We start from the raw sequence: 25,278 nt of genomic DNA, 5'->3' as shown, positions 1-25,278 counted from the left end.
ATTCAAACGCGTCAATTCTTCGGCGGTCAGCCTTTTTCACAGTCCAACTCTCGCATCCATACATCACAACTATATATATATATATATATATATATATATAGGGACGTAAAAAATACAGATCGGTTGTAGAACGCTAACTAAATGCTAGTGATGGTTCGGTGGCAGAGCTGTGAAGAATGGTTCATTAGGTTTAAGTATAAAAATCCAAGCTGCCGCTGGTAAGGAGTGGGAGCATATTTGAGCAGCAAAGTTGTAAGTTGACCCTTAAAATGATGTTAATGTTATCTCTACTATTCTATACAAGCGCGCTTAGAAAAAAAGTAAATGCATCATAAGTTATGAATTATGGCTTTTTCAAGGTGGCACAGGGGTAAGGAGGTCTACGCTTGTGCTCGTACACTGAAAGTGTTATGAGGTGCTAAGTTTACAACTTTACAACGTGTAGTTACTAATCGTCCCAGCTTTCCCTTACACTTAATCTTACGTCACGTGTCACCCTCGTTTGAAGAAAACATATAAAAACGAACACATATATTGAAGGGCTCAAGATTATTTGTGAACTTCCATACGATGAGGAAGGTAAGATTGTGTATATATGTCTGCTGTGTGCCTAAAGGAAAAAAAATATGATCGCAATATGATATCGTTGCGAAGAACATCGGCAGTGGCGCGAGAGGAGCCCGCGCGCTAGGCCAGACATTAAATCATTGTTCATCCTGTCGCCATGTTGCGCCGTCCTCTTTGTTTGTCACCACTTAACATTTTGGTGGAGGTGAGGAGTACGTCATCCCCATCCTTGCCTTCGAGCATCGACGCCATCTGTAAGCCGGGTCCATCGACCGAGGGCCCAGGGACATCACCGAACAGCTTCGCCCCAGCCTTTCAAGCCCAGACCTGACCAACTATCACCTCAAGCCCCCAGCCCGAACCTGAAGACAAGGAGAACAGACAGGCCAACCAGAACCGAGACGAAGGAGCCGAAAGACCCGAATGACCAGAAGGAACCGATGGACACGAACACGCAACCCTCGCCCATGTCCTCACGTCTTGTTCACTTTTCAACCTTTCGTTCCGCGCTTTTGGTGAAAATAGGAAAAGGACCAGACTTTCAGCGTGTATGTTTGAAATATTTGATTATGTCAGGAGTTATGACGCAGATGTATATTGCAATGGCAAAATTGAAGAGGTGTAACGTGGCTTGGTAGGTACCAGATGAAGGTCATGTTACCGCTACCTCATCGTTCATGTTGTTCGCAGCGCTTGGCGCGGCGTACCTTAGCCTCCAAACCCTTTTTTTTTGAATAATTATGCTCTCAACATATAGAAAAAGGATAAATTCACTCTTCCCATCACCGAAGTTTATGCGGTGAAATACGTAACACCGCTTTAGCTGCCGACATCACACATAGTTTGAAGTATGGAGACACGAAGACAAAAAAAAAAAAAAATCAAGGAAGCAACGTCACGGGATCTGCCAGCCAATAAATGGCATCTGACCAGAGGCACGCTCCGGAGGGCATCCATGAGTGACACCTTTGTGACTTACCTTCAGATTTACAGGTGTGGCTTTTGCCCGACTCTTGGTGTAGGCGTTGAGCGCCGCAATCCAGGCGACCAGGGCAGCTTTATTGTCTGCAACACCTCGCCCGAATAGCCGGCCGCCATTCTCCGTCGGAAAGAACGGGTCTGTCACCCACCCCTCCTCCTGCATAGCCGCAAAGACCGTCCATGTTATACTTCAATTAAAAGGTCATTGAAATGACTGAGAACGCGAGAGTAAGACGTTTCAAAGTGTTTCTTCTAGTAAGGGAGTAAGGCGTACATCTAATAGTGCTGTTTGCTCAAAACGGATCAGGTGGCGCTAAAGAAGTAGCAATATACCTAATTTCCTGCGTTACCAATATCAAGTTACAAATTTCAACTTTCCTTGCGGCGGTCACTCTCCACTGCGAACGCACTATTTCCTGACTAAAAAAAAACTCTCGCCTTTAAATGCTTATCAATCAAAATGTGTCTGTAGTTTCGCAGCTGAAAGCTGCTTCAAGGAGTTCCTTCGTAAAGTTATTGTGTACCGTCAAGGGCGCACCAGCGCACGTACGCATCTAGCACGTGCGATGAGAAAAGAAGAGCATGGTTTCGCCGGCCATTGGCGCAGGGGCACGCCGGGCAAAGGAGGCAATCTATGTGGCACGGATGCGCGGCGCTCTCTACGTGCAGTAGCGGCGTCCAGCGCATGCGACACATTAGTGTCTAAAAGAGCCCATACTAGTTTGTAGTGTTGGAGCCGCTCTCCAATTGTATCATTACGGACAATAACTTCCTTAATGATTATTCGCGGCTTCGGCAAGCCCAGCGTAGTTTCGTGTCTACGGTTGGAGCTTCCCCTTCTCCCCCCTCCCTTTCGATGTAATCGAATATTGGATCCAAGGCATCCTTATATCGGAATTAGCGGTATGCAGTAGCCGAACTGGGCTACTGGCCATGTAAACATGTTAAGGCGAGAGCCTTTCTAGGCTCGTGGTGTGTCGACTGGACGTGACCGTCGGACGCGTCATCAGGCAATGTCTGCCATATGGAGACAGAATAAAGAAAGAAAAAATGATTGATTGTGATAGTAATTGGTAGAGGTTATAGTGACTAGTGATGAATACTTATGACTTGTGATGAACCATATGTATAACGACGAATTGTAACGAATATAATTGGTTAGAATTCATAAAAAAGCTTAGTAACGAGTAGTAATGAAAAAAGTGACTACTAATGAATTGTAATGACTAATATGTATAAAGACGTCTCGTGGCGACTACAACTATTTTATGGATAAAACGCTTAGTATCAGGCACTAATTAAGGCTAAAATGACAACGACTTGTAATCTCATGGATAAACCTAATTTGTTATCAACTGCCTGTGTGTAAACATGTTAAGTTTGTTTTGTAACTTGCCATTCTAGCATGTATTTTTCTTTGCCCCACTGCCGCAATAGCTCCAGCAGGGGCTGCAGTATGTAAAAAATATATAAAATAAATAAATAAATAAATAAATAAATAAATAAATAAATAAATAAATAAATAAATAAATAAATAAATAAATAAATAAATAAATAAATAAATAAATAAATAAATAAATAAATAAATGATGAGTAAATATTGACAGATAACCAATATAGCTAACGATGACTTGTAACGACTATTATTGATTTGAAATGTCTAAATGCTTAGTAATAACTACTAATGACTGGAATGAGAGGCCAAGAGAAAGAGGGAAAGAGAAACCTGTAAAGAGAAGAGGCAAGAGAAAGAGGCGAATGATAAGATAAGGAATAGTAGGATTTCACGGTTCATCTCTTAAAGATATCTAAAGAAACGCTGTAATTTTTTTAATAAACTCTTACATCTTTGTATTAAGCTGACCTTAATTATTTTCATGTGTATGTTTTCCTCAGGCTACCTGCCCAGCCTGTGCAAAAATTTTGTATCCAAACCATATAAACAAATTTATAAAAAGAAGGGCTCGTTCTAAGTTTCATGCTAACGGAGCTGGCAATGGCTGTCACAAAGAAAATGAGCACGACTTTCTAAAATGTAAAATAATAATAACCCCGAACATGATGGGTTCCGATTCCACCTTCGGAGAATGGATACTTTTCTTCTACCTTCTTATGAATTACCTGTATAATTACATGATTACTTCGCATTGCTCAACGCGTAGAATTTTTCTGTGCTTTCCCTGGCCGCAGTGGCTGTTGCATTCTTTCGCACAGGCGGCACACCATGCCACTGTAGAAGATTCTGCATACCCGCCTCGCGTACGCTGTCACCATACAGCCATCTTTCGGGTCCTCGTGCATTGTGCTATCCGGACAACATATTGAACCAGCCAAAGACACAGAAACACAATAAGTACACGGGACAGCGCACTATCTCTCGTCGTTCAATATGTTAGATTCGCACCACCTAGCCCAAAAGGTCACGATGTTAAAGTACCCGAACAAGGAGGATCGCATATTATGACTCGTTCATTATTCTACTGTGCTCATGTTCCTTCATTTGCTACTTACTACTTCTGAACTTGATGATACGATTGAAGAAATGCATCTCTCCAAAGAACATCATGCCGCCTACGTTGGAACAATGAACAAGTCGGTATCTATACCTATGCTTTCTTGTAGGTATTCGTACCTAAAGAATCGATCCTGCTTTGGAGAGTTGAAACAGCCGTCACGAATGCGGTAGCCGTAAATGCCCCGTTCACCGAAAATTCGGCGTTGAAGCCGGAATTGGCTTTGTGAGCGAATAACATTGATAGGACGCTTAAGCTCCGGCTTTAAGAGCGGTATGCGATAGCGTTACCAGACCCCGGTTTCATTGCGCTCTCATTCGTTTCTACTCATGACAGAACACTGTTATTTGCCCATAGTACGAGCTTGTTGGGACACGTGAGCATGGCGCCCGCATCCCTCGCTCGGTGCTCAGCGTCTTCAGTCTAATTTTGGCGACTGGCGTCGGCTTCCCTCACTCGTTACTCAGGCTTTTCTTTCATTCATTGTAGATTTTCGCGTTTCACCAGCCAAAGACAACAACACCGACACTGGCTCTTCTGTGACTCGAGGTCCTTACGCTATCGCGTGAAAACACAAGCTTGTCTCTAGAAGGGGGCAGCTGGCAGCTGATATGGCTGCCCATATTTGGCAGAAGATACACAATCGGACATCTCATTTCACATGGGAGAGTGATATCAGAATCAGCCTGCCAGAACCATTGCATTCATGTTACACCTAGTCCGGGAAGGTTAGTTTATACAGCTTGGTTAAAGCGGGTCTTTATATGTGGGTGGTGGTGGACGACGGCTGTTACGATGCACGTATTTCTCTCCCCTTAATCTTCTTTGTTTCTTCTCTATTTTCTCCTCTGTCCGCACGAGGCCGCGAAAGTAGCTTAGCTACAGAGCCAGTAGCAGGCCCGTGCGTTTTATTTTCCTTCTTCCTACAGTCGCAACAAAAACAACCATGTGCAATCGCCATGCTCTTCTCAAAAAGTTCTGGGCGCGTCCCCTCTACATATCGTCTCGACTTCGTGTCCCTTCTACCATTGAGCGGGTGCCTAATATTTTTCCATTGGCCCTTGGCCTGGCGGCACTCGATACCTCCAGATTCTAGCCTGCTGCCCTGGAGACCACTTCCGTGTTCATATAGACATCCGAGGCGCACTGGACTGTGATCGCCTCCGCAAATGCCGCAAGGTGTATGCAGCCCCCCCCCCCCCCCCCCCCCCCCCCCCCTTCTCTCATAGCTGCGTACAGAAATTTTGTTAGTACAAAGGTACACTTACCCATTTTATAATAAATTCTCCCCTCATAATACAGTAGCGCCCTCAGTGCATTTGAGCTAGTGGCAAGCGCTTCCAATCACTCAATTAAGAGTGGCTTGGCGGCGATGACAAAGCCCCGGCAAGCTGAACAGAGTGACACGTATTACTCTGCCTCACCTGCTGCCCCACTATTGGCTGACTAAGTGAGGCTGATGCATTTCGGATGAAAAGGCAATATTCCGACAGCTTGCTACCCAGGACCACATCGGGTGAGGAACAGTAGTGGCTGCATCTCTGGGAAGTGCTCAGCGGGTGCAACGTTTTGCTGAATTGTTCATGCTGAACAAAAGCTCAGCCAGTCTAAAGTTTCAAGCCTTTATATCTGCTTTACATTTATTTGGAAATGCCGTGTTTGCACTTGTTTCCACGGCGATGGTTGTTAATGTCATAAGCTACAACTCCATGTCACCATTATTAACGACCAATGGCAGGAAACTATACTAAGAAAGCGGATTGAAGCCGCTTCTCCGTTTATACAATTTATAATACACAAATTGTAGGCAATTCATTGCGGAAAAAAATAGTTTTACTCAACGAGAAGTAATAAAAAGCGCATGCAAAGCCGGTTTTCACTGAAGAAAGAATAGGCCTGCAGTGACCACACAGAGATGGAGATATTTGTAACAGATAGGTATGCAGTAGAAAGGAAGAGGAGAGGACATGGTCTTGATGCTAAACTTTGTACAGTGGGGGATGGTAGCTTTCCGACATAGAGAAATATCAGAACAGCAAAGCCCAGAATAAATATTTTACTCTAAAAAACGGCGCTGTTCAGCTGAAGCTGATGTTTACAGTCTTGTTCAAATCAGCACGTTGAAGTATATTTGTCCGCTATTCATGCACCACAGTGCGAATGCTGTTCAAAAACGCCTCGGTGGAGTGTCACGAAGTTTTGCGCCCCCGCAAGCGCAGCCAAGTCACCAATTGTTTCCTTCGAGTGAGGAAGATACCTCGTATTCTTTTCGCTTCCGCAGGTAAATTCATCAGCACCGAATATACTACCCACCTTGTGTGCAGGGTAAACATCAAGGTGCCCATAGACGCATAGGGTCTTCTTGCCGGGATCCCGCCTCGTGGCCCCCAGAATAATCGGCGGCAAAGGCGGCATCTTCTCTTCTGGCAGCTTGTGGTCACCGAGGGTCTCCAGCTTTACGTACATCCCATACTCCTCAAGCTTCTGTAAGCAGCCGCAGTATTTGTAAACTATGAAGATGAGGAGGCTGTCCGGTACAAACAATCATTTATTCAACAGTTCCAAGGCGAGTGGTCACTTTTGCGCATTACTTACGTAATGGAAACTGACTAGCTGCTCACAACCGTTGGCTGGCAAGTCGCGAAGGGAAACGATAAGGTCGCAAGAGTGCGTTCCGTGATAGATCACAACACTCAAGGTAAAGTGGTGACAAAACAAAAAGCTATCCTGGGCAATGTTCAGAAAAAATGCCCTATGCGCCCTGAGACCCAACCAGAACCAGCCGTGAGTGTTGTAGACTGAACAAAAAAAACTCCGAGTGAGGCAGATGAAATTTGCGCTGGCTTCTACGTTCCCTGACGCCTTTGAACGCGTTGCTATTATTTCAGTATTTTTGGGATATAAAAGTAGAACTAATTTCCTAAAATGTTTTTATGTATTAATAAAGCTTACAAGTGGACAGTGCTCTTTCAGCTTCTTAGCGGAATTTTAATTGGGTTGTCACCGGTGTGGCTGACATTGATTATGAACCACGCCACGCTGACCAATCACAAGTACTCAAGCGAATATATTTTGTGAACCTGGAACCAAAAGACCAACCATCAGAGCATTCTACAACGTGGACAGCAATCTTTAACATTCAAGGAGGTGTTCAGTGCCGGAAATTATTTTATTGATGTCCCACTGAAGTAGAATCCCAAACAATCGCCTTCTCTTGCAATGAATCACAGTTTTTACTATGCAACACAACCTCATTTAGTGGCCAAAGACAAAAAAAAAAAAAAAAAAAAAGGAAAAACTTGGCACAGAACAATCTACTCATAAATACTTCCCAATTGAGATAAACATTTCAGCTCCGGCAATAGAAAAGCGTATACGGTAGCCGGAGCGATTAAACTAGAAGCTGTAATCTCCCTTCCTTAAAAGCTGCAAGGTTTCTTCCCATGACAACTGGTACAGTACATTCAGTACTACTGCATTTTTTAACCAATGAAGTGACATAGAAGACTGTGTCAGAAGGTGTCAGGTTGTACAAAGAAGTACAACCTGGCACTATTAGACACACAAGCCAAATAAAATTGAGGTCATGCACCTATTCTGGCGCCTAGCAAGTCTAAGTTGCAGCAACCAAAACCAACGAGTGCGTGTTCCAGTTGGAGTATTCACGCATCACTGAACCTCAAAAAGTCAGGCCTTTTTCGAAATCCGCCGACCAAAGGTGAGCTGTGACAGCACTGTAATGCACCTGTAAAGCGCAGATCATATGAGGTCGTAGGCATTACTGACCTGCTGTTCAGTCCTACTGAAAAATTAATGATTTGAAATTTTCATGGAGAGAGCATGGGTGCTAAATCTCGCACGCTGTAGCAGTATCCATGTTCTGCTGCAAGGTACTGAAACAAGAAGTGGTCTACCATACTAAAACAATACTAGACCGCAAGAATAAATCATCAGTAAAAAAATCAGACAAACGAATCTAGTAAAGCATTTTTGCACGATGTACCATCTTGGTCTCATCAATGGCACGCATAATGTCTTTGCGGTGATGCATCTCTGCTGAGACGCTCGGGATGGCCACCAACTCCTTCAGCCACGACAGCATATGGCCCTTGCTGTCTTCGATGATGCTGCGAGGGACAGAATACGTAGTTGCCTCCTTAGCTGCATGCTCCACAGGAAGTAGAGTGAACGAAATTAGCGGCGATAGGGACTCGACAGCCCACTTCCAGGGCCAGGCTCATATGTTCGCGACGGTCTGCTGCGAGCTCGCCGCGCTAGGTGCAACTTGCACCATCATGTGCGTCGACTGGCTGACGGAGCAAGAAACCATCGCACACACATCGGCCTGCCGCTCCATTGGCACTATGGAGCCACAGCGGCTACTGATTTCATTCATTCTAACCGCGATTGAGAGCAGCGCATTAGCAGCGCGTGAATGCGGTAGTCACGCGATTTTTGTATTTCGTGGGCTTTCTTTGGAGTTTCCTCACTTTGGCAAAGGTTGAAGCGCAAAAAAAAAAAAAAAGACAGACGTGAGAGCGACACAGGACAAAGAGCTCTCTCTCTCTCTCTTTCTCTCAGGTCTCTGTTGAACTCCGGGCTTCGTCCAAATGAGCAAAATCTATCAACTAGGCTAGGAAACAGCCTCGCTTGCTATGGAAGTAGGAAAAAAAAAAAAGATACACGAGAGGTTTTCTTTGTTGCAAGTATATGAAACGGGGATTTCTGTCGTGTGGCCCTCCAGCAAATTTAGTAGCTTTCGACTTTAAGCTGAAGAGCATTTCTGAGATAACAAGGACCCATATAAAAATTAGTGAATAGGCGAATTGCAAAGGCATGTACGCGAGCGAGGGTCCGCTAAGGGAGCCGCGGGCGGGAGCATTTAACTCTCGGGTTATGCGCTTAAATGCGAAGCTAAAATGTCCCGCCCTACTTTATTGAACTCCAGAAAGTTTCTAAGAGAAACTGTAAAATAGGGAAAATATAATTCAGTAGAATATACACAGCGAAACGGAAATTATGATGCGGTGCGTAATGTATGATATTTGCGATGGCGTTTTTATAATTGCCAGTGCTGGAGTGGAGTGCGGCAGTGGCAGGCGCGCCTTTTGATAGGTGCGGAATGGTACGTGCGCATGGAAGGTAAACGGCTTTAGTATGACTTCTGTGGAGAGAAACGTGCGAGAACGTTTTAATTCTGTGAAGGGCAAGTGCTAAAATTTGTAATATTGTTACGCCCTTAGCGTCGCGACCGAGACATTCTAGCCGGTTCAGTACATCAGGTACACACTGCCAGCGGGAAGCAACACAGGTACCACAAGACAAAGATCGAACGGGAGCGCACATTTCTTCCTTTTCCTTCTTCTCTCCTCCGTGCTATGCTTGATACCAAGACTCTGGCTGTAGAGTGCGGGTGGAATTCCCATGTAATGGAGGTTATTTTCACGTCTTATGGCAGCGCAGCGACATGAAAGCAATAGGAATAATCTCGGTGAATTCATCTGAGTAGTTACGTACTGGTGGAAGTGTTTGCGTAAAATAAGAAATGAGACTGCACCCTAAAGAGAATGCTTTTTCATGTTTTTTCGAACTGTCGTTATGTAGCGAGAGACTTGAGTGACAAAGCTTCTTGTTTTTTTCCTCGTAAAATACGATTCGATCAGCGTTGTTCATTACCGACTCAGGTTGTGAAAAAGGAAAGTTTCGAAGGCCTCTGAAATTTCATCGAGTGGCGATCTGAAAGGTAACTGAGATTGCACGAAACAGCTTTCTCGCCACCTCCATAAACGACCGCAGTGGCCGGGGTTGAAACTGCATCCTTGGATTCGACGCTTGACAGACTTATCTACTCAGCCGCCACTCGTAGTTTAACTTCGTTAACAGTCGCTCCTATTATTTGAGTGTGCCAAGAAAATGATTTGCTGTGATTATTCCTTGGTTCTTATTGGTCCCAAATAGTGCATAATGAGGGCGCTGGGTATTAATACCACTGATGAAAAGATTTTTTTTTTGTTATTTCAGAGACATCAATTGAGAGATCTTACACCAAGATTTATTCAGTGAGGCGTCGCATGTTGGAACCCTAATATTAGGCCGGCTTTGTCACTTTCTTTGTAGCGCGAGATGTCTGAGATTTCATCGAAGTGATCGCAGTGAAGCACCTCTGTTTTCGACCGTTCCAAAATTTTCCAGGCATCTTTGGCTGCTTATCTAGATGTTTTTTTGCCTAATTTAAATTAAGCGCCGCTGAATTCTGCAGGCATTCATAGTTCGACGACCACGATTGAAGCTATCGACGGTGCAGCGTTGCTTAATTATTCTACGGGCGCAAGTCAGCCCAATAAAGAGCTTCTGAAAGTGCAACGCTGGTGTCTTCGTTTGTCGCCTATGGCATCGTCACCACCACGTGACTATATATGCGAGAGGCAGCCGAGTCGTACGCAAAAAGGCGAGCAAATATTTGGAGTGATGCCACCTATATTTGCTGCTAAACGTCTATAGAACGAGGACAGCGTCTCGAGGAAGAATTGGGAGTAAGGAATATCATAAAGAAGCGTATTATTGGCATACACAAATTGACGAAATTTTAAAAACAAAAAACAAAAACAAAAGGCGGCTGTGAGCAACCTTGTCATTAGCGTTTCTTTTCTGAAGGCTAAAGTAAGTTTTCATGATGAATGTTATCTTCAAGGCTAGAGCACTGGCCGTTATGGTACGATGCCGGTTGTGTTTCGAAAGACGGACATTTACGAAACCGTTGCAAATTCGTATGTAACAATTCAGGACAAGTTGCAAGATATGCTACTTGGGTTAATGTTTCATTATCTTAGCGTTAATGTTGGTGAATGACATGGAGTAATCGAGGGCCTTCTTTTCTGAACGGAATGACTTTGTCTACCATAGCCGTCTGGAACCGATTGTGATTGGAGGTAGTCGTAGATGACGAGGAAATATTGAGACTTGCTAAATCAAATCGCACTTTGACGCTTCTGCTGCTCTTCGAAACACTGGCACACGCGTAATGCAAGTGTATTTTTGCATCATTATGGCAGTCTGTGTAACTGCGAAATGTGCACATGGCGACGCTATTCGTGAGGGAGAAATAACCCTGTGGAGTATTGGAGTTTAACATCCCGAAATGACAAAGAGACGTCAGGTAGATCGTGGTAGAGACTACGGACACATTTAAACTACCCGGAGTTGCAAAGTACCTATGGCACATATTTAACAGTCCGCTACAACATCGAGATATCAGATGATGCACGGGCCATGGCCCTGCTCTGCAGCTGAAAATATTTCGCCCACTTACTCAAAAACATCCTCCAGGTCCCTGGGAAGACTTTCATCAGTTGGTCCGGCGCTTTGCGACTTCACTGCTGCTCAGGGAAAGATGCCCAGCAGAGATCATCAATAATACAAATTACCGCGCTTCGTTAAACATGGAGCTGTTAGAATAAGTGGTAAAGCTCATTATTGTAAAGTGACTGATAATACAAATAAATAGAGCATCGCCGTTAGAAACTTTGTAACATAAATTGAATTTAAAATGAAGAGCAGAGTTATTGCAGTGTATTCGCGCAATTATAGCATTTATTGTTACAAAAAAAACGTAAAAACGTCAGGTTTGCATTTCAAAAATACAACTCTATGCAACAGTGTCTTCTCGCAATATTTTGCCTATATAACTGTATTTAAACATTTTGCTCTGTAGTTTCCAAGGCTGCTTGCTATTTAGACACATCAGCCAGATCATAATCAGTCGCTTTGAATATAAGACAGGTTCACCTCTACCAGAACCCACCAATAAATGTTTAAAATATTGCTACCAGTGTGAGAAGACAAGGAAGAGAAGCAGAAGACGACGAGGTTCCCGTTGCGCGCTCGGACCGTTCGTCCCTGGACTTCGCCAACACCGGGCTCTCTGTGTTACCGGCTCTGCGGCCTTCACACGCCTTTTTACCAACATGACATATGTGACTTAACTCGCGCAAGTGCGAATTAATAATCAATCAATAATCTTCATTCATTTGAACGAGAGCTGTTATAATTTTAATGAGCGGGTAATAAACACATCGTTTGATTGATGGAGTCATGACTTAACCTTTACAAGACGTAAACGAAGTCGCCAAATGTCTGGATGATAATGGGTCGGACAGTTAAAATTTACACGTAGAGCACTGTCATGTTGTCAGCGGCGTTTTGTGGTAGGGAACTACGTTACCTATAAAGTTTAGGCAAAATAGCTCCAGCGTTTTGGCGCAGTGGATATGATGTACGACTGCTGAACCGGAAATCCCGGTTTCGAAAGCGACCTCCAGCGGCTGAGTTTCGATGGAGTCGAAAAGGAATGGAGTCCGTTGACTGTGTGATATCAGCATTTTTCAGTCCACGGTAATAAAAATGGCAGTGGCTTAACTCGGCTGTGCCAGAATATACGTAGAGAGAGGTACGTTTCCCTGGCTGAGCTTGTTGTGTTCATGTATGTTAGCAATGAGAGATATTGGGTATACACCTCTTTTATTCCTTTTGCTTGACAAAGACCAAAACTGCCCAACGATACGTGAAGTCGCATGCAGCGGTCTCAATTTTGTCTATACGGTATTTCAATTTGGTAGAGTCTCCAAATGCAATATCTCAAACATTGGATTACTCACTGGCGTCAAGTTTTTTGGTGCCCCAGTCTCTCGCACACAGTACACGTGGCCAAACGGATAGTCCACAAAGTCTGCTTCAAATGTCCGGGTCGCAGATGAATTTTCGGAAACTCAAATGGAATGATCCGTCACACGACATGCCTTCACATCCTCTTTTGTTGGTTCCTGCTGACTGAACTCTTGCATAAGCCCCATCTGGGCAGCTATGCGCTGTCTATTATGCTCGCCAGTCTGGAATTACCGCTTGGCAAGCCGTTGCACAGAAGATTCCGGGACCTGTGGCAGCCGAAAACGACCATCTGCGGATCCACCCGGAGAACATCACCTTCGCCGTAATCGCGCCGGACGAGACGCGCGCCCGAACCTAAGCAGCGCTGAAGAGCATCAGCGTCGGAGAAAAAAAACGTACGAGATGAACGCCTACGTTCCACCGCCAGACGACTAAAGGCTAGGAATCGTTTTTAATGCCTACAACTATGAAAAGGACGAAGAGATGTATGCCGAGTTCCGGAAGCGCAACCTCGACCTCAATGTGGTCGGCGGACGCCGGCTGGGAAAATCAAGACCCATGATTTTCACCAGAGCAGGGACGGAGCTGCCTAAGTGGATCCGGTACCTGGTTTATGACATTCGACTTTTTCCGTTTCACGACTGTGTGGAGGCATGTTACAACTTCCAGAAAACGGGGCATAGGACAGACGTTCGTCCGCTTCCTCGTAGGAACCTGTGTCGTTGTTGTGGCGGGGAGCATTCACCGCTGCCGAAAGGGGCACAACCTACGTGCACCTTCAAGTGCACCATATGCACTGGGGGCCACAATACTGGTACCAGATACTGCAAGTACAGCTTTATTAAGCGCACGTCCGGCAGCAACGTTGACATCGGAAAGCAAGAAAGCAGCGTTTACACCGAGAAGTAAGGGACGAGTATTAGAGCGGAAGCGCGGGCAGGCCCAGATCCCGAAACAAGCACCAGCAACAGAACGGGTACAGGGGCCGTTCATCTCCCGCCCCTGGGTAACGATGTTGACGGTCTTCATCACGAAACCGCAAAACCCGGAGGAAGAGGAGTTCCAGAGGTGTTCCAGGAGAACGCAAGTCAGTCGAGTGGAAACAGGACCAGGAAATAGAAGCCCTTCGTAAACAGTTGATGGAGATGCTTAATACTATACTAGATCTACAGTCCCAGATTAAGGAACGCAGAAGGAGCGATGGCATGCGGGCCAGCAGTTGTACCAGAAGTGATAACGAATGCAGCCCACCCAATGGTGACGCAGCTATATATAACCAATTATATTATATATAATAGAATTGGTTCACAGGAAGGGAAAGGCGCAATATCTGTCGCATTTGTTGTATGGACACCTGAACCGCGTCGTAAAGGAAGGGAGGAAATTGGAATTGAAAGTGGAAAGAGAGAAAGTGGAGGCGCAGTGGAGGGCTACGGAGTAATTTCGACCACCTGGGGATCTTTAACGTGCGCTGACATCGCACAACACACGGACACGTCTTCGTTTCGACTCCACAGAAACGCAGCCGCCGGCGATCAGGATCGAAGCCGGGTACTCCGGCACAGCAGTCTGGCATCTTAACCACTGTACTACCGCGGCAGAGCTAGATATGTTTAACGTGCACTGATATTTCACAGCATCATTTGCGCTTCGCTTCGATCAAAACGCAGCCACCGCGCCAGTGTTCGAAGCTGGGCACTCCTGCTCAGTAACCAAAAATCTTAACCACTGAGATAAAGCGGTACTCCATCTGCTGTCTTGTACATAATCACAGACAAGTTCGTGCCTCACAGCTTTCCACGTCAGGGTCCGTATTTATTAAAGACTGCACTACAAAATTCATACTGCATTTTGTTTCTGATACTACACCTGCGCAGGCCAACCAGGCTGGTTAAGCTCCAGCGCATGCCGAATTTCATAGCGGCACCCAACAAATACAGTAAAGTACGTGGATGGCGATTGGGAGGCTATTTATTTTGAAAGGTTTATCGAGAATCCGAACTTTGCGTTGACGTCCTCAGAACCACTTTGACAGGAGTTAACTTTACCAGCCTTCGTAACCACACCTAAACTGTCACCCAGTGCTACGCACGAGTGCATGAACTGTCGCTTACCAGTGTCATCCCGAGGTGACGAAGCGCTCATGCTCAGAAAAAAGGCTAGAGACGACCGCTACCAGCTGATTGACTGTTCACCTCGTCTTCTTCTTCTCAGTACAAACACCCACGCTCACACGGTGCTCGCTGCATGTGTTCAAAAGGGGAATGGCTGATAGCTTTTTTGAGCTGTGATGGAAAATCGACTGGCCATGAAGTCATTTGCCATTGTGTAGATTTATTTGCCATTTTCAGCGTGAGACCTAAACATATGAATACGCGGATAACTTAATAATAATAATAATAATAATAATAATAATAATAATAATAATGATAATGATAATAATAATAATAATAATAATAATAATAATAATAATAATAATAATAATAATAATAATAATAATAATAATAATAATAATAATAATAATAATAATAATAATAATAATAATAATTTTTTATTTTCATCAGTGATGGAGGAGACGGCGAGTAAAAGTCGCTTTAGGATCAAGCGACTTGACAGAGCCCGCAGATCCTTTACAAGGCAAGCAACGATAGAAAAGGAAGCACACATACTTAGCACTTGACTTATTGCTAAAATATACGCAAGAAATAAAATCATAAAGAGAGACAAATCACCTGAAAAATGCTGCTTAGCTATTTAAGAAAGCAGAATGAAGAAAAAGTTTGCATAATACTCGTACAGTACGTAATGGCCTGTTAGTCGAGTAAATTAAGCTATTTTCTTTTTTTTATATATATATATATACCTCTTGAGGCGCATCAATATTCCCCGTCACAGTTAATCGCTGAATATCTTCACAAGTAAGCTTGTTGTGGGCAGCCGGTCGAGGAGAGGTTCGGTTGGACGCCAGAAAGTTTCTTTGCAATATTATGGGCAAATTATGCCGCCGCAGGCTTTGCGCGACAGCATATACACATAGATGGGGGACAAATACTGCGGTGGTTTGGGCGGGAGGTGGTGAAGGGTGGCTGTTCCTGGCCCTTCAGGACTAGGACTGGTAGATCAACGCCGCTTGCGGCGGGGGCTTGCCTGCCACCGAATATTTATCTTTTGTAGGCCGTCATTGCACCCGCCACCACTTAGGTAGTGGTCGATGGCTGTTACTGGCGCCCGTCTTTCTCTCCCTTTTTTGTTTCTTTCTTCTCACTTGCTTTCTTCTGTCTGCATGAGGCAGCGCATGGGGCTGGGACAGGTCGGTCACCGCCGCTTGCGGCGTGGGCTGGCCTGCCACCGAATTTTTATCTGTTGTAGGCCGTCATTGCACCCGCCACCGCTTGGGTGGTGGATGGCGGCCGTTGTTGCGGCGCGCGTCTTTCTCTCCTTCTTCTTTTTCTTTGTTCTCTATTCTCTCTCTCTATTCTGTCCGCACGAGGCAGCGGAGATAGCGCACGTCGAGGTCGGGTTCGAACCCGGGTACTCCGGCACAGTAGTCGGGCGTCTTACCACTGTTTAACATTTCGTAGAGATGCCTGCAGCTGTGATTCACATTGTAAATTTGATTTTTCTTCTGCCCTTTTTCAAGAAGAAATGAGAGTAGCAAAATATATTTCCCAGTTTATGTCAAAAGTTGAAGAAAACAAGAGGTGTCCGTGTGCTGTGCGATGTCAGCGCACGTTAAAGATCCCCAGGTGGTCGAAATTACTCCGTAGCCCTCCACTACGGCTCCTCTTTCTCTCTTTCCACTTTCACTCCCACCTTCCTTCCTCCCCTTACGGCGCGGTTGAGGTGTCCACAGAAAACAAGTGAGACAGTTACCGCGCCTTTCCCTTCCTATAAATCAATTAATAAATCAATCAGATAGCGCACGTTAAAGATCCCCAGGTGTTCGAAATTACTTCGTAGCCCTCCACTACGGCTCCTCTTTCTCTCTCTCCACTTTCACTCCCAGCTTCCTCCCTTCGACTACTGTGCCGGAGTTCCCGGGATCGAATCCCGGCCTCGGCGGCTGCGTTTCGATGGAGGCGAAACGAAGTGGCGTCCGTGTGCTGTGCGATGTCAGCGCACGTTAAAGATCCCCAGGTGGTCGAAATTACTCCGTAGCCCTCCACTACGGCTCCCCTTTCTCTCTATCCACTTTCACTCCCACCTTCATCCCTTCTCTTACGGCGCGGTTCAGGTGTCCACAGAGCAAGTGTGACAGATACTGCGCCTTTCCCTTCCTATGAACCAACCAACCAACCAACCAACCAACCCTTATGGTGCGGTTGCGGTGTCCACAGAAAACGAGTGAGACAGTTACCGCGCCTTTCCCTTCCTATAAATAAATCAGATGGCTCAGCTACAGAGCCAGTAGCAGGCCCGTGCATGTTCTTTTCTTTCTTCCTACAGCCACAACGGCGGAGGTGGCTCAGCTACAGAGCCAGTAGCAGACCAGTGCATTTTCTTTTCCTTCTTTCTACAGCCACAGCAACAACAGATACTGGCTCTTTCATTTTCTAAACCAATTTACATTTGTATATAGCTCATTTCGCTGAAAAACAACTGCCGGTAATGAAGGGTGTCGGAAAAAAGGGGGCGGACAATTAAGCTCCGTCTTTAATAGTATGACGCCACAGAGTTAAGAGCTTCCATTTGCCGGCTCCTCTTGCGTTTCCTCGTTCGAGTTCATGCAGTTCCCTTTAAAGTAGGGTTGTTCGGGATGCAATCCTAGCTATCTTATTTATTCATAAGGGGTAGCTTAAATATCATACCAATTTTACTCTTACATTTTGCTCATAGAAAATGATTTTAGAATAGAATCATTTTAAGCTGCTAAGGAACAGCCTTAAGGCATCAGAGCCCTGTCGTCATGACGTCCTAAGCCGAATCATGATGTGCGGTCGCGGATTCTCTTCTAAACCCTAGCCACCAACATTGTGAGCGCCTCGAAGCAAAACTATCAAATGCAGAATCTCCAACGTCACTAGGCACATAGTTCTCAAAATTGGATTAAGCTAACGAAAAATCTCTGCTCGAATTTGGGTGCCAGAACATGCGAGGAACCCAGGCAACGAGGAAGTCCACACATAAGCGTCAGTAGAAGCCGGCCGAGCTTGTGACATCACCTTGGACTTAGAGCCCTTCGGAGAGCGATTCTCCTCATACCACAATTATACTACACATAACAGACTGGGCTGAAGACCATGCCCACACCCGCACAGCTCACAGTGCAGACAACAACCGATGTTGTTGAGAAAACTTCAAATCAATACGTTGCATAACGCATACATTTTTTCAAAATTCTTTAATACAGAAATTAGCCCGCCCTTTCCTTTCTGCGAAGAAATAGCATGGTTAAACCATACAGTCTCGGATTGTTAGGCCCCTCTACCTCCCAGAGAACTCATTCCTAATCCGTTCCTTGATATGTGGAATGAAGCAAAGGCCAGCGATAACTCAGACATTCAATCCCGAGCCGTGGCATGGGCCTGTGTCACCCGGGTTCTTGATGCTCTCGGAAGCACGTGCTGACTTTTTTCTGTGTGCATGGCGCCCCTCTTTTCTTTCCATAATAACGTTGTACTCTCTTCATCCCTTCCTCTCTCTCCCTCCCTACCTTCCTTCCAAAAAGCAACCGCCGAGTATCTTGCGGCTCCTACGTGCTTTTTGCGAGCGGATTTTTTAAATCTCTTATGCGTGATTGATTCGCTTAGACTTCCCAAAGCTCATGCGATGATTTCACTGCTACTGCTGCTAAGAAAAACAATAGTAAGCGCTGGTAGTGCTGCGTGAAAAGCTGCCACGTTTGCAAAGGGGACTCAAGCGTCAAGTTGTTGTGAAGTTTACCACATAGACCCTGGAGGCAAAAAATGATAAGACAATTGCATAGCGGCTGTGCGACAAGTGAATTAAGTGAAATAATTTGTATTATGGAGTCAATAGTTCACAGAAACCAAGGGGCGCACAAAACAATTACTGGGTGCGTGTTCCAAGCTTGGGTCATTTCCGGAATGTTGTTAACGCCCTGACCTCGAATCATCTGATTGTTAAAAACACTCGAACCGAATAGCCCTACCACCTCCTGTTCCGGCGTTTCCACCAATCAGATGGCTGAAGCAGATAACGACACTTCTGAAAACGACGCAAACTTTGAATGCGGACCCTAGTGGAGGGGAGAAAAGGGTATAAGCTTGTGACTCGGGCCGCCGCACTGGCTGGAGCACTCGCTGCTGTACACGCTGTTGGCTGAAAACATTTTTCTTGTTCGGGTGTGCGCTTTACAGGACCGATTGGCATTGTCCGTTTTTTGAGCGATGGAACGTCCTGACAAGCAGAAAATTGCGCAGTAGCATTATTGAATTCTAGCCGCATTCATGCGAGGGGAAATGCGAAAATACCTATTTGCTCTGCGAATTGGACTTTACTCCAGCGTCTATTCAGGATGTTAAATACAGCGTACGCTTAGAGTTTCTAAGTAATTTTTACCACTATCATAATTACTGATAAACTTGGCTTGTCTATAAATTGTACGTTCGCTTCAATAAACTTCAATTGTGAGTTAGCCCCGTCTTGTCCCGTTTCACATCCTTGTTTTTCGCCTTGCTACTTTCAAAATGACACCATACCAGCTCGCCCACATCTCTGTCTTTCTGCAATAGTAGGCATTTATACACTTTCCTGGTTGCACTGGTTTTGATAACTTGGAAGTTTTGGTAACTTTTACATCCTTCCTTATCGACACTTTCCTAATACCCAGAAAGGGAGTTTCTGCAAACAGCATCCTGAAGAGAAGGAAGGAGGCGTCGAGAATCAGTCATAAAGAGAGAGAGAAATATATTTTAATGGCAACAGGAGATGTCTGCTTGGTGGTTAGCCTAGCATGCTACTCCTGATGAGAGGTGAGGGATGAGGGGGAAAGAGTGTGGGATGGGAGGGGAAAATGAATAATAAAAAAGAATCACTGTCGCACACTTTCACACGTACATAAGCACACACAGAAGAGTTTTAAAAGGTGTCGACCAACCCTGTGTCCTTGAGAAAAGTTAATAAGACCTTTGTAGCTTGCGCAGCCGACGACCCGTTGCACCAGGGGGACAAGAATAAAACCCTTAGAGAACATGTTTGTACGCGCGGGAGGGTGTTACATGCTAGCAATGTCCTTGCGCAGCGCTTCGGCTTCTCCCCAACGCGTGTCGCATACATTTTTTCCTCCCTGACTCCCGAAGTGCGGCGTGCGATGCGTGTAATGGGATTCCCTAGTCACTCCTTAGCAGCTGTCTTCATTGGTCGACGAGAGGGGGCGTAGCGAGAAACGGTGGAGTAAAGGCTGCTGCTACCCAGAGGTCGTTATGGTTTCATTTAAGGTGCAATAAGCTCCGAGGTGTAAAGGAGCGTTACCAATATGATTACCAAGAGCAGGAAATATTTGCGGCTGTCATGAGTGTAGAAATGCTCCCGGGAACGGGATAAGAGAGAGAGGGAAGCGGCAAAAAATCGATGGGCATGCTCTGTTTTCCTTCTGCCGAAAGGATGAAATAGAGTGGAAAGGAGGTTGCATACGGAGGGAGAACTGCGCAGAGGCCCACGGAGTGACAGCGTTTTATGCAGGCCGCAAGAATGATTACTTTCACCCTGCTCGAGCGTTTCCGCTCGTAGCTCGAGCTTAGATGCGCCGTGCAGAAATGGGCCCTAATTATTGACGTCAAATGGGTGAACCACACCAGCCACACTTTGGGTCGCTCTTGCTGAGAAAGGGACAAGGAGTCGGCCAACAACTCCAGTAGCGTCAACGTGTCTCGTGTACTGCATATTTTTTGGCGTCCAGCTAGATTACCTAGGTCAGCATAAAAAAAGAACTTCCGCCCCCAAGCATTGTTAAAATGTTAAATATAAAGCTAGCTCCAAAAGAGTGGCCCAGTTTATTGTTTATTATTTTAATACTGTGCCTAAGCGCTGGTAATGCTAGGACAGCACAATTAGATATCAAAAAAATTCGCTGAAGCACGATTGTATACCTCTACAGATGGCAAAAATAGCCAATAATATTATCGTCATTTCATTGCAACCTTGTAAACAAATACGCCAACAACAGCCTCGTAAAAGGAGATAGGCAGGCTTGCAAAAATACACCCGACAACATCTACAAGGAACAAATAAAGCAATACGACTGCATTGAACAGTATCAGTAATAATCAACATGGTCGCAATCTAAATCAAGAATCGTGAGCTCAAAGAAAGTAGGTCCACCATAAACCAGAAGTTAGGAGTAAAATACAGTTCGCAACAGTGTTCAGATAATTTTTGAACGAGTGTGTTGTCTCAGGGAAAATTTAATAACGTTTTTAATTAAATGCTTCAAAAACGCATACGCATCTTTTTAGCACATGTATTTAATTTAAAACCGGGTGCGCTAAACCGTAATTATTTTCATGCCCCATGAGCAACTTCTTTTTTAGTTTTGAATCCCGCGAGACGAATGTCTGCACAAGTAGAACTTTTGATTATGCAGTACCAAGAAAGAAAGAAGTATTTACAGACGGATGAGAAGAATGTTTTTCAGACATTTTTGAACACGTTCTTTAGCTATAAAAGCAGCTATTAAGCACTAAAAACTAATACCGCGAAACTGTATTGTCATATATGGGCCACCACACACCAGCGCAATTGAAAATGCTTTTCATGAACACTACAGTATGCTATTGGCTATTCATCAGCCATATAGCACCTCTAAGCTCGCAGAAAGTGCGAGCTAAATGACTGTGACAAGACAGCTCAAAAGCAGAGTTGAGCAGGAGGAGGCGGAAGACGAAAAAAAATGTCTTCATGAAATGCCGTACTAAGAATCGAGAATGTCATGGGCCAGTGTAACCAAGACCAACTTGTTCCTCAGCAAGTCGGGTGTTAGTTAAGCCCGTCCCGCTGGGAGGGCTGAGGGCTGAAAATGAGGGGACTGATTTGCACCATTAAAGGAGGAATATTACTGAGTTTGTACGAAGGCGTCAAAGCACTTTTGGCGCTGAGATGCCGGCGGCGTCAGGCGAAATAATGAATCCAGATTATGAAAATGAAGTACAAATGAGGGAAGGGCCTAATTAAGTTAAGCTTGGCAAAGAAGTTCATGTAGGGGGTACATGAAGTGATAATTTAGGTTATCTACGGTGTTAGGGATCGAATATTACTCATCTGCGTGTCGAACGAACACACTACATGAATGTCACAAGGGCTCGTTCGTACAAGCGTGTTTGAGGAGGGCCCAGGGAATACGTTGCGGTGTTTGTCACGTAGTAGCATGCGTATCAGTACAGCAGTGAAGTAGAAAAAAAGAAGAGGAAAGGAGCAAAAGAAGGAAATGGCGCTGTAGAGTTAAACATTCATCTGAAGCTTATGCGACCTCTAAGTGTTTAGAAAAGTTACGAAATTTAATTTTACAATATATACTGAAGCGCACTGAGATGTGTGGCACTTATTTAAGGAGTGAAATAAATCTCTGGGCGTTAACTAAGACAGAGTTTGAAATTAAAGAATTTCTTTCTATTGATTTGCCAAGAATCAACTGAAGCTAGAACGTCGCCAGACACAAGTTAAACTGCTTTATTTCATCAGCGACACTTTGGCGCATGTATTTTGTCAATAATAAAGGCGTGTTAACCTGAAAGCAATCAAGTCTCAGGGATTGTTTTTATTAGGCCTAGGCATGATTCTATCTCTAGCGAGTGTTGAGGGTAGAGTAGCTACAAATGCAGAATAAATGACTAAGGCAATCGTGGGAGACAGATAAGGAAGGAGAGCAGCTTCGAATAATGAAAAATGCAGCATGGCGCAGAGGCGTTCAGGATCGATGGAGTTTGCTGCACGCTGTGGTTCGATACAGCAGCAAAAGTTCCTATCGTCTTGCCCAGCAAACGCAGGGAATGGCTGCTCCGACATTTGTTTCTACTCCCCGCGAGGCAGTTTCAGAAATGCTAATCCCGATTGGCACTATCGAAAATTCTCCGAGATGTCCTCGCAAAACTTTGATGCCGCGTTTTCCCATAACTTCCGTTTCAGCGCATTCCCTATGACTTTCTTTTCGCTCAGATCGTGCGGAACAACAAATGGCTACGGACGGCCAACAGAACAGCAGGTATTGCCTTGTGAGCACGCTTACGCTTGTCATATGCCGAGCCCATCAATTTTCTAAATCGTTGTTCAACACGTTTTTATTTTTTTTCGTGCTTTAGCATGTGAAGCCATCTGAGGGAAATATTTGTAAATTTTCGATATACTGCGAAAGATAAAATAACGGCCCCTTTTACGGCATACTCAGGAATATGTCACCGCCTAGAATGAAAAAAAAAAATAAGAAAGCAACCGTTATTTTCAACATTCGGGCGGTATTAAAGGCAACGGAAACATGGACGCCAGAGGCCGATAAGACCATGTAAAGTAGAGAGAGAAAAGAGCGGGTAAAGACATCGAAAAAATGTTTAATCTGCCAGAAACAGATGCTAGCCGAACAAGCAGAAGCGGCGCATTGAAGCTTGGGCAGAGGCATCTGTGCCTTTTAGAGCTGCGCGCCGACCTGCTTCCGGCTTTTCTGACGAGAGAAACGGGCGCTTATCAAAATGCCACGTTACGTTTTTTAAAACCACCGACCACGGGCAAGGGCATGTCTAGAATTATAGAGCCAGGATAAGCAGAAAACGTAGTTTTGTCTATTTCTTTACCCTGTCTCTTGGTTAGAAAAGATCGCATAAACCATAGTTAACATATCGACGCTTCTCTTGTTCCCTCGCAACACAAAATGATAGACACAGGTGCACTATCGCCTTTCTCACACCCTCTATTTCTAGAGGCAGCGTGTCAATCAGGGTGCAAGGAACCCGGTGAGGAAGATGCCCACTACACCATTTCTTTTTAGCAAAGAACAAACTTGAGTTGATGGCTCCTGTCAACTCGATGTCACGCGGTGTTAGGTCGTGGAGGTTTGACGAGGCGTTGTTGAAACGTCACGTGGTGTGATTAATCACGCAAACAACTACATATTTTCTGGAGAACTGGACCGTTAACGCTACCGCGTTAGACATTTTGGTGGAGACACTAAAGATTGCTTACATATAAGGATGCAAAATCATTACTCTTTGTGTGGCTGGAATTTCGCTGTAGGTTTTTCTAAATTACTTAAAGTTCTTTCTGGTAATTTGTTGGCTTGTTTGTTGCACACCAGATAGGAGATATTCCTACTTTGTCAATACAAAGCACAGAGAGGTTGCGCGTTCTAACGGCGTGATAGCAAGACATATACAAAGTTCATTCGATAGTTAATGTCTTTGTTTTACGTAATGCTTCATTGTTTCGAGACATGCCATATTCAGTCACATAGTGCAGGCGCAGGCACTGTGCTCGCTGTTAGCATTCGACGATTGTTATCAATGTCACATAAGTACCCATCTCAAACACGCCTAGGTTATAGGCACCACAACCTAGGTTTCATTATACTACGCTTTAATCCAATACTCTTTGTGGCCTATGCGTTGCGTGACCAATCGATGCGCAGAGATTCAGGGTTTAAACTCTAATGTCAACTAATTTATTTTATTCAAATACTTCTATGTTATGGCCGTCCCACTCGCCGCCATCTTTCTGGGTGTCATCAAGTGTTCACAACGGCAACATCAACAGCATATATATTTACGCCCAATGTGCCTTGTAACGCTTTCGCATTGAAACAAATCTCTGCGCCGATCATCAATAACAGGCAAGGTTTTCATGTGGTATATGCTACGTAATTAAAAATCGCTTGGATGGACTGCTTAAGTGCACTTGTGCGAAAACATTTCTCCTACTGCTGCTGATCATGTGCTCCTCGATCGTTCACTTCCTTCTCCCTTTGGCAAATTAGGCAATTGGAGTAATACATAATTTGGATATGTGGTAATTAACCGAATCCCCCAAATCCCCAAAGGGCCATTGGAATGCCGTTTTCCGGAATGTTCGGATCTCGAATTAGACACACTGCCCCTAGATAACGCAGACACATACGTACGGACTGATAAAGCAGAAATTTATGTCTGCATTGGGTGGTATTTTATATAATCTGGTGGTTTACGAATGTTTGCTGATGGTATGTGCCTGATAATGGAGACGGGAAATGCGGAGGTATATCTCGACGAAAGCTAGGCATCCGAGAGTGAGCTTCGTTAGGGATGGTTACACATTAGCCTGACGCCTACGCCCATGCACTGGCGCACTTGGTCCGGCACGCTCCGCAATCATGGCGAGAAGGAGCAACCAAGCGCCAGCGAGGCAGTTGTTAAACTCCTCGCCTAGTCACGCGGTCAGATCATGTTAATGAACGCCAGGTGGTTGAAATTGTTGGAGCTCTCCACTCAGGTGTCTCTCAATTCAAGGTCAAACGCGCCAGTGAATGAGCTTGGCATTTGCAGCGCAAAGAGTAGAGCTCACGCTCTAAAATAAAGGCTAATTATATACACGCAGCGAACTGCATGTGCGTGAAAGAGGATTCCCGAGGACAGCC

General features: G+C 44.9%; 1 protein-coding gene across 1 annotated transcript in view; it reads right to left on the bottom strand.

Annotated features, from left to right (window-relative positions):
- The window catches only part of LOC146190486 (cytosolic non-specific dipeptidase-like), a 34,020-nt gene extending 21,110 nt beyond the window's left edge, over nucleotides 1-12,910 (bottom strand). The window contains exons 1-5 of the mRNA XM_084600174.1: nucleotides 12,850-12,910; nucleotides 11,371-11,437; nucleotides 8,065-8,188; nucleotides 6,375-6,545; nucleotides 1,547-1,705 (exon numbers count right to left, since the gene is read on the bottom strand). Of these exons, the coding sequence (XP_084456300.1) occupies nucleotides 1,547-1,705; nucleotides 6,375-6,545; nucleotides 8,065-8,188; nucleotides 11,371-11,437; nucleotides 12,850-12,910 (582 nt within the window). The remainder of the gene's footprint in view (nucleotides 1-1,546; nucleotides 1,706-6,374; nucleotides 6,546-8,064; nucleotides 8,189-11,370; nucleotides 11,438-12,849) is intronic.
- Between the last annotated feature and the right edge of the window lie 12,368 nt (nucleotides 12,911-25,278).

Source organism: Amblyomma maculatum, chromosome 4 (genome assembly GCF_055883805.1).
Source record: "Amblyomma maculatum isolate TAMU_Amacu chromosome 4, ASM5588380v1, whole genome shotgun sequence".
NCBI classification, from domain to species: domain Eukaryota; kingdom Metazoa; phylum Arthropoda; class Arachnida; order Ixodida; family Ixodidae; genus Amblyomma; species Amblyomma maculatum.
The sequence above is the reverse complement of the archived record's forward strand: the minus strand, read 5'-3'. Positions and strand labels throughout refer to the sequence as shown.